The 9596-nt window shown below is 45.3% G+C and overlaps 1 protein-coding gene across 4 annotated transcripts in view; it reads left to right on the top strand.

The window, feature by feature from the left end:
- Acss2 (acyl-CoA synthetase short chain family member 2) overlaps positions 1–9338 on the top strand; it is a 48889-nt gene extending 39551 nt beyond the window's left edge. For 2 of the 4 annotated variants that reach the window (XM_010639937.3, XM_019209918.2), the window contains 11 exons: positions 769–906; positions 1936–2106; positions 2881–3014; positions 3194–3326; positions 3408–3464; positions 3661–3741; positions 5270–5378; positions 7157–7225; positions 7544–7720; positions 8318–8392; positions 8514–9333. In XM_010639937.3, coding sequence (XP_010638239.1) covers positions 769–906; positions 1936–2106; positions 2881–3014; positions 3194–3326; positions 3408–3464; positions 3661–3741; positions 5270–5378; positions 7157–7225; positions 7544–7720; positions 8318–8392; positions 8514–8638 — 1269 coding nt within the window. In that variant the 3' untranslated portion in view covers positions 8639–9333. Of the gene's footprint in view, positions 1–768; positions 907–1935; positions 2107–2880; positions 3015–3193; positions 3327–3407; positions 3465–3660; positions 3742–5269; positions 5379–7156; positions 7226–7543; positions 7721–8317; positions 8393–8513 lie in introns of all 4 variants that reach the window. The other 2 variants (XM_033766976.1, XM_033766977.1) reach the window with 2 other exon arrangements.
- The last annotated feature ends 258 nt before the right edge of the window (positions 9339–9596 follow it).

The following is a 9596-nucleotide window of genomic DNA, read 5'->3' as shown; positions in this document are numbered from 1 at the left end:
AAAAAAAAAAAAAAAAAAAAAGGAAGAAAATGTCCTTGGACAAAGATCTGTTGATTTCTCTCACTACTAACAAGGTCAAGTGCCCACCTTGCCTGCAGGCTCTGACTAATTTAGTGTTTCTGAGCTGTGTAGTATCTGCATCTCTGCTGATAAGCTACTAGTTTCCTGTAGTGCATATGTGTGTATGCAGGCTGTGTGTGCAAAGTTATTCAATAAAAATTTCCTGAATGTTTTCTTGAGAATGTCAGTCACTTTACAAGATGTTGGAGAAAAGATATAAAAGACATGTCACTGCCCTCCTAGAGGTCACCATGTAGTTGGGGGAGAAAATAACCAAGTAAACAAATAAAGCAATGAAAATATGTGCTGTCTGGGAAAGAAATGTGCTCCTATGGTTAATAATAATTGCAGTGATGGAAGGGAATCTACATATACCATTCAGGAGAAGCCTTCCCAAAAAGATGACATCTCACCCGAGATGTGAAGGGTGGGAAGTAACCAACCAAGGAGCTCTCCTCAGCTTGAGGCCAGGTGAGGGGAGTTCTATGGTTGAGATAAGGGGAGGATGGCAGAATACCCAGGAAGCCTGTTGTTATGCTCCTGTTCTCTGCCTGTTCTATCTTTGCAGGGCCCTCCTTCTCTTCCTGCATCTCCACCTGCCAGCTCCACCCACTCCTTCCAGGTGTCAGGTAGAGGAGTCTCCCACCCCATCTGGAGCTGCTTACAGTTCTTTCTTTGCTGCCTACTCCTCTCTTCCTCTTCCTGCAGATCCTCTGGAACCAAGGGGTTGACTTGTGGTGGCATGAACTCATGCAAGAGGCAGGGGATGAGTTTGAGCCAGAGTGGTGTGACGCTGAGGACCCACTCTTCATTCTGTACACCAGTGGCTCCACAGGCAAACCCAAGGTAAGTATGTACGCATGTGCGTCTGCTGGGTAAAGGTGAGAAGTGAGTTTGTGAGGAAGCATGTAATGACAGAAACTTTATTCTATAACCGTAAGTTTCAGATATGTCACATTATCTTTTCTAAATCAAATTAAGACATACATTCTCAATTACTAGATAGGCCCAGGGTGAAACAGGTCAGGTAAGGATTTTCATGGTACCCAGAAAAGGGAGGAAGGGATCATCCGTGTGGCTGACATGGATGTTCCTTTCCCGTTCCCACATGGTTTGATTGAAGGAGAGCTATTCTGTCAACTCAAGGCTAAGGGTGGGCAGGATCCCTCTTTTGCTTCTGAGACCATAACTCAAAGTTCATTTTTTCTATCATGAAACATTGTTAACGTCTAGTCCCCTGCCAGGGCACAGCATGAGAGCTGGAAATGTTTTTAAAAGCTGATTTTTCCATTGACTTGAGAGATTTGAAAACTACGTCACTCTACCTTCTACCCACCCATCCTTAAGTTCTTCTCTCCAAGTGCTTTGGAATATCTCACAGTGGGCCGTTAAAAACACAATTTTGGCCTTTTCTTCATGGGGATAGAGTAAACAAAGTGGATTGTCTTTTTCTGTGTAAGTCACTCTTAATGACACATAGCAAAGATTTGGTGAAGGGGCTAGGGATGTAGCTCAGTGGCACCATGCCTGCCTGGCAAGCGCAAGGTTCTGAGTTCATTTCCCAGTATGGGTGTGGGGGAGCTATGTGAATGTGCTAGGAGTTCATGTGTAAGTGCTGTGGCTGGCTCCAAAATATAATCTTGGCGTGTAGATGGGAATGATGAGCTGATGTATATTTGTGATATTAAGGCTGTGTAGCAGAAGATGAGATGGGAGCACAGAGAAAATAGATAAAAGAGAAACAGATGCTGTGGGAAGGATGACAGCAGGCCAGACTCCCTGAGAAGGGTCTTTCTCCAGCTCTGCCCAACCTCCATTTGTTGATTAGTGGACGTGGGCTGAAGACCCCAATCTGAGGCCCCATTCCTCCCACAGGGTGTGGTACACACAGTTGGGGGCTATATGCTGTACGTGGCTACAACTTTCAAGTATGTGTTTGACTTCCACCCAGAGGATGTGTTTTGGTGCACAGCAGACATTGGTTGGATCACTGGCCATTCCTACATCACCTATGGGCCACTGGCAAATGGTGCCACCAGTGTTTTGGTGAGAAGGGAGCTGAGACTTATGGCTACCTAGCCTACCCGGGGGCGGGGGTGGATAAGTTTGTCCTGGATGAAAAGAGTTGAAGACATCATAGCACAGTGATACATACATACTCACGTTTATAGCAGCAGAATGTGTAACACTTATATATGATGGAGTACTGCTGTTCCATAAAGAAGGATACATTGAGTCATTTGTAGAAAATTGACTATACCTTGAGACCATAATGTTAAGTGAAATAAATCAGACATACAAGTTAAATATCACATAACTGCTCTTATATGAGAAACCCAGAGTATAAATAATTTTTAAAACAAAATAAAAGATAGAAAATAGGAAACAGGGAGATAGATCTTTTGCGAATGAGAAGGGGATCTAAAGATAGAGGGAGACGGGAGAGATGGGAGGGAAAGGGAAATAAAATGAATCAAGAGATGCTAAGTACATGTACCTACTTCTTAAGTTGAATGTAAGCTTTATGTATTACAAACATACTAATAAAAAAATTCAGTCCTGAGTCACACTACAGGAAAAAAAAAAAAAAAAAAAAAAAAGATTATCCTGTGTGACTAGCTCTCTGGCCTACTTAGTCTGCTTAAGACCTGGAGAAAGAAGAATTTTGAGGGGATTATGTGTCCTGACAGAAAAGTCTCTGGTCAGGGAGTCAAAACATGGGTTGGTCAGAAAAGGCAAAATACAGAAACTGAGGTAATGGTAAGGGACTGGAGGGGCTATTGAGAAGGACCAGAAATGACCAGCTTTCACTGGGGTCAGTTTGAGGGGATCCCCACATACCCAGATGTGAGCCGCCTGTGGAGCATCGTGGACAAATACAAGGTGACCAAGTTCTACACAGCACCCACAGCCATCCGTCTGCTCATGAAGTTTGGAGATGAGCCTGTCACCAAGTGAGACCCTTTCCCAGTTGCTTCCCTCATGGGTGTTCTTCAGGGGTGGGTGCTTCCCTTTGTATAGTTTCCTTTTAGTGTCCTGAGTCTCATACCTGGAATAGGCGAGAGAGCACAAGAAGGGCCTGTGGCTCTCAGTGGTGCTCAGAACTCTCCTCTCTCCTACTCCTCTGCCGAAGGCATAGCCTGGCATCCTTGCAGGTTCTAGGTACAGTGGGTGAACCCATCAACCCTGAAGCCTGGCTGTGGTACCACCGGGTGGTAGGTGCCCAGCGCTGCCCCATTGTGGACACCTTCTGGCAAACAGAGACAGTGAGTAAGAGGTTCAAAAGGCTGGGACTCAGAGATAGAATGGAAAGACCAACTCAAAACCCTGATCTCTGCTTTCCACAGGGTGGCCACATGCTGACCCCCCTCCCTGGCGCTACACCCATGAAACCTGGCTCTGCTGTGAGTGCCCTGAAATATGTATGAGCACTGCTGGTCCTGGGCTTGACAGGGGAAGGATCTTGGGGCATTTGGCCTACTGGAGAGTTGGATACTAAGCTAATTATGTCTAAGGAATTTGGGGCACTGGGATGCCTTGGAAGTTGAATCAGAGTTGCCTCATTCCTCTTTTTGGGTTCTCTCTCCCTTCTGCTTTTAGTCCTTTCCATTCTTTGGTGTAGCTCCTGCAATCCTGAGTGAGTCTGGAGAAGAGTTGGAAGGTGAAGCCGAAGGTTATCTGGTGAGTCCTGACCTTGGTGGTCTTTTAGCAGAAGGGATAGGGTCTTCTTGGGTACTCTGACTAAGAGTTTATAACCTAATCTTTCTAAGTAGTTGTTTAGGACTGAAGCTCTACAGTTGGGGGACTGTCCTCTGCTGAGACCTCAGGGGAAACCTTTGCCTGTATCTCTGCCTTTTGATGCATAAGGTTCTTAAGGGCCTTTAAAAAATCTGTTCAGAGATTCATGATGGCACTTTTTTGGGTCAGAAAACTTAGCTCCAATTCTTCCTTTGATGGACACTGTCAAGAAAGGAAGTTTCATAACATAGAGGACAATCACATAGGCACTGGCGTTAGACTGCCTTGGTTCAAATCCTGGCTCTGCCTCTTCTATGACATCAGATAAAAGTTACCTAATACATTTGAATCTAAATCAATCCCCCTGTCCTTCCCCTTCTCCCTCTCCTGGATTTTGCTGTGAGGCTGGCCCTGAATTGACTGCTGTAGCGTAGGCTGGCTTTGAACTCATGGTAATTCTCCTGCCTGAGTCTCCGGAGTGCTGGGATCACGGGCATGTGCCAAGTCACCACGCCCAGCTCAATTTTCTCATTTGTAAAACTGAGCTATAATAGTACTTTTGACTCTTAGGATTGCTTACTTAAATTAGATAATCCATGCAAAGGGATTAGTAGAGAGCATCAAAGTTATCATTCAATTAATGTTAGCTAATTTTTGTTATATTTGTAAGGATCTTACTAACCCTGCCCTTTAGACCCCGGCACATTTCACTTTCCCAAGAGCAAGTTAGTAACGGGTAAAACATGAAGCCAGTTCTTTTGACTCTTAACTATAATTCCATCTATCCCATCTATCTACTGCCACAGAACAATTCCGATTGTTGGGCAATACTTATTTACTCATGTGTGGGGTCCCCCCTCCTTTTTTTGGTATTGCTGGGAAGCAAACCCAGGGCACTGTGCTACTGAGCTATATTCCTCTTAGCTCAGTCCCACTTTTTTTTTTTTAAGCAGAAAGTCTAGCTTTGAACTCATTATGTAGCCCAAACTGCCCTTGAACTTGTGGCAACCCCCCTGCCTCAGCCTCCTAAGTGCGGGGATCACAGGTGTCCACCACCACACCTGGCTTAGTCTCACTTCTTTATATGATTGTTTTCATTTGCATTAAACTGGGTCTGATTTCCTGAAGGAAGACCCAAAAGAAGACTTACATGTATTAAATGTTTTATCACTAACACAACACTGTGCTAGGCAATTTCCCCTCACAATAACTTTACAGAATAGAAATCGTTTGCTCTGACTTACAGATGAGGATCCTAAAGCTCAGCAAAGAAAAGTTACTTACCTGAGGTCTCATAGCTACTAGATGGCAGAGTTAGGATTCCAAGCTACGATCATCCTTCTCAAAACCTGTATTTGTCTTGCTTCTCAGGAATGTCATTTAGGGTATTTCCTCAGGGTTAGTAGAGCTATGACAGTCTTCCTGTGAGAGACCTAGCAGGTGTAATCACTGTGCCTTCCTCACTCCCCAGGTGTTCAAACAGCCCTGGCCAGGGATCATGCGCACAGTTTATGGGAACCACCCACGCTTTGAGACCACCTACTTTAAGAAGTTTCCCGGTTACTACGTGACAGGAGATGGTGAGCACCCCCTGCAAGGCCTCCCAGTGAGACATGCACCTTCATCATCTTCCATTTTTGGAGGAGTTGGTTGGGAATGAAGAAGCACAGTAAAGAAACACATTTTACATGTCAGTGTGTGGTATCCAGGCAGAGCTACAGAGAAGACTGTGAGTAGGAATGAATGTTGCAGGCAAGTATGGTGCCATCTGAGATTAGTTAATGAGGGAAAGGATTCTTGTTTCTCACTCGTGTATTTACAGAGATGGAACATGTAGCAGTATTATTGTATCATGTGTGTCCTCATGTTTGGAGGCTGTTTGGTCATCTGTCTGCCTACCAGCCCATTCATCCATAAATATTATTGAGCACCTATAATGCCCAGGTACTGGTGAATAAGCATGTAGGATATTACTATGGATAACACTTAAAGTTTCTGCTCTTCGGGGTTTACATTCTAGTAAGGAGGGGACGGACAATAACCCTAGCAAACAAATAAATACATTTATCTTAGGTAGAGATAAGTGTGTGAAAAGATAATGTGATAAAGAAGTCAGGTGTGGTGTGTGTACACCCCTGTAATCCCAGCACTCAGGAAGATATGGCAGGAGAAACACAAGTTCAAGCCCAAAATGGGCCATTTAGTGATTTAGCAAGGCTCTGTCTCAAAATAAGGACTAAAAAAGGGCTGGGCCTGTAGTCCAATGTGAAGGCCCTGGGTTCAGTCTAGTATGACAAAACAACAACAATGTGACAGTGTCTTCAGAGATAGCTACTTTACGCAGGATGATCAAAATATGCTTCTCTCTGGTGACGCGGGAGCAGAGACCTGGGGGACGAGAAGAAACCAGGCATGGGGAACTCTAGAGTAGAGAGCAGCAGGACATGAAATATGTGAAGAATGGAATGAAGCCTGTTTGGCTGGAGTGTAGTATGCACAGGGGAGAATACATGACGCTGGAAAGGCAGACAATGTAGGGTCTGATGGGCCAATGTGTGCAGTTCGGTTTTATTCAAAGTAACAGTTGAGCTGGGCGTGGTGGTGCACACCTGTAATCCCAGCACTCGGGAGGCTGAGGCAGGAGGACTGCTGTGAGTTCGAGACCAGCCTGGGCTACATAGTGAGTTCCATGTCAGTCTCAACTACATAGTGAGACCCTGTCTCAAAGAACAACAACAACAACAAAAAACCAAACAAACAAGGTAACAGTTGAAAACCTTTATGGGTTTTAAGCAAAGGAGTGATTAAGAATTAATTTACGATTTAGAAAATAACTGAATTATGAAAGGTAGGTTTGAGATACTGACATGGAAAAAGATACCACTGAAATTGGCAGCTTAAAACAACAAATATATTATCTCAGTTTCCGAGGGTCAGGGTCTGTAAACAGTTAAGCTGCATGTTAGAGTATATCCTGGACTGCAGTCAGGCTGTTGGTAGGGGCTGTTTCATGGAGCCTGGAGGATCCACTTCCTCACTCACTCATATGACTGTTAGAGGAGCCCTCAGTTCCTCACTACCTGTGCCTCTCCATAGGGCTACTCATAATATGGACACCAGAGTGTCTTCTCTAACCTAATCTGAGAAGTAACATCCCATTATTTCTTCCAAATTCTGTTGATCACACAGACTAGTCCTAAATAAGAAGAGAATTATAGCTTCCTGGCTGTACATGCCAGGAAGTGGAGATCAGAGTAGCTGTCTTGGAGGCTGGCTGCCATAGTGGGCAAGAATGGTAGCAGGAAGACATATTATATCCTACTGTGGGATATTTACTATGTTGTGCATTTCTTCCCAGGATGCCGGCGGGACCAGGATGGCTATTATTGGATCACTGGCAGGATTGACGACATGCTCAATGTATCTGGTAAGGACCCCTTCCCATCGCATTTGCTCTGTTCCCTGGCAACTCTCCACCAAAGCCTTCTGAGTGTCAAGACTGTCCTTTGGTTAGACCACATGTGGAAGGTGGCCTTTGGTTCTGGACCCAGGTCTCGGAGGAAGAGTGATGAACACTGAAATGTACCTAAAAGAGGGGGCCCAGGGTGGGAAGGTATTGGAAAACATGCCATGTGAGAAGTGGATGAAAGGCCTTCCCCATTTGAACTAGGCAAGCTCTCCTTTATGGGTACAGATGGAATAAGGGCTGGGAAATCTTTTATGGCATTTCCTTTCTTTTGACCAGGACACCTGCTGAGTACAGCAGAGGTGGAGTCAGCACTTGTGGAACATGAAGCTATTGCAGAGGCGGCTGTGGTGAGCCACCCTCATCCTGTGAAGGGCGAATGCCTCTACTGTTTTGTCACCCTGTGTGATGGCCACACTTTCAGTCCCACCCTCACTGAAGAGCTCAAGAAGCAAAGTGAGTCCCTGGAAGGGACTGAGGGGTCTGCAAGTTGGTGGGAAGGAGCTACAGTGAACTATTCTCCAAACCATGAACAGACCCCAGGGGGTCCCACGGGATGACTGATTTCTTTTATTCAGTTCCCACTGCTAGTCTCTCCACTAGGATAATAACAGCCAGTGGGCTAGGGATATAGCTCAGAGGTAGAGTGCATGCCTACTATGCACAAGGACCTGAGTCTGATCCCCAGCATGGCAAAGGAAAAAAAAGGCAACATTTATAGAATACTTTCTCTGTACCACCAAAGGGCTCAGTGCTTTAAATGTATTACCCCATTTAATCCTTATAATCACTTCCATAAACAGATCCTCTTGTTACTCTAGTTCCTAAAGAGGAAAAAATTTCATTTACGGAAAAGTTAAACCACTTGCCCAATGCTACCTAAAGTCTAGCAGTCTGGTTTTGGAGCCAGAATTCATGAACCTGGGTTAAAATAAGAGGGTGAAGAGAATGCATTAAAAGAGAGGCGGTATGGGGAACAAAGCTCTCTCTACTTTGGCTTTTGGAGTCAGGCTAAAGGTGCTAAAGAAATGTTTAATGATTTGTTGGTTACAGTTAGAGAAAAGATTGGCCCCATTGCTACACCAGACTACATCCAGAATGCACCTGGCTTGCCTAAAACGCGTTCAGGTATGTTCAGAGGCCTGCAGGTACTGAGGTTGGCTAAGTGGTGGTGAAGTGTGTGGATCTTTGAAAGAGCTGGTGTGGGTCAGTGCTGTCACCAAGTAACCAGAGGCCTGTGGTCTCACAGGTAAAATTATGAGGCGAGTGCTTCGGAAGATTGCTCAGAATGACCACGACCTGGGGGACACATCAACAGTGGCTGACCCATCTGTCATCAGTCACCTCTTCAACCACCGCTGCCTGACCATCTAGTGAACAAGACTCTGTTCTTTACCCAGGGTTCTCCTTGCCTGGTTTTCCAGAGTTCTCCCCATCCTTCTTGCCCCCCCATCCAGGAGTACTGAAGGCCAGTGCTGGCCCCTACTCTGTCCCTGAATGGAGAGTTTTTCTGTGACTTCCAGGCAGAAGGGACAAGGACCAGGTCAGCCCGGACTGATATAGGCCCAGATTGCAAAGAGCTTGCCAAGCCCAGAAGAGGAACCTGAATGCCATGTCCCCAAACCAGATTAGGTATTCAGAGGGCAAGTAAGGGCCTAGACTGAAGCAGGGGGACAACCTTGTAATCCTCAGTCAGTTCTCACAGGAAGTACCAGTACTTATCTTAAGCATGCATTTGCCTTAGAAATGACGTTTGTAAATCCAGAAATAATAATTATTTTTAAAAATTTTGTTACTTCTGTTCTGAGACTGAAATCCCTGCCAGATGGCCATCATGGCTGCCCGTGTGCTCTAGAGGCTATGTCTTGAGGGATTTCAGATCATTGACTTCTTTGAAGGAGTACTTCTGCTTTGTTCCTTGGACCAGAGGAGCTCGTCTTGTCCTATTCTCTCCCACCTGCCGCCAGGGACAGAGCCCTGCCCATGACAGACACTCTCAGGTGAAACTCTGTTTCCCAAGACATGCTTAAGCCTCATGGTTGTAGGAATAAACTCTGTGATCTTGAGAAGATTATGACTGGTTTTCTTAGGTATCTTTCAAGTTATGCCTCTGATGTGTGCAGCGTACTGGAAGGGGAGTGGTATTTCCCAGTACTATCCTAATATCTTTTAGAACTTTTGGTTTGGATAGAGCTAGGCAGGGCTTCACTTAGGGACTTCAGTAAGTCTCCAAACTAAGTAAGAGTGACTGAAGCTAGTTTACAACCAATCATAGTTGCCTTCCTACCTGGGCTCCTGTGAGGGACCCTCTCTCCTCCCTATAAGCCTGTGA

The sequence above is a fragment of the Fukomys damarensis genome, unplaced genomic scaffold (assembly GCF_012274545.1).
Source record: "Fukomys damarensis isolate Sample0158 unplaced genomic scaffold, DMR_v1.0_HiC HiC_scaffold_22, whole genome shotgun sequence".
NCBI classification, from domain to species: domain Eukaryota; kingdom Metazoa; phylum Chordata; class Mammalia; order Rodentia; family Bathyergidae; genus Fukomys; species Fukomys damarensis.
Note: the sequence above shows the minus strand (reverse complement) of the source record. Positions and strands in the feature narration are given on the sequence as shown.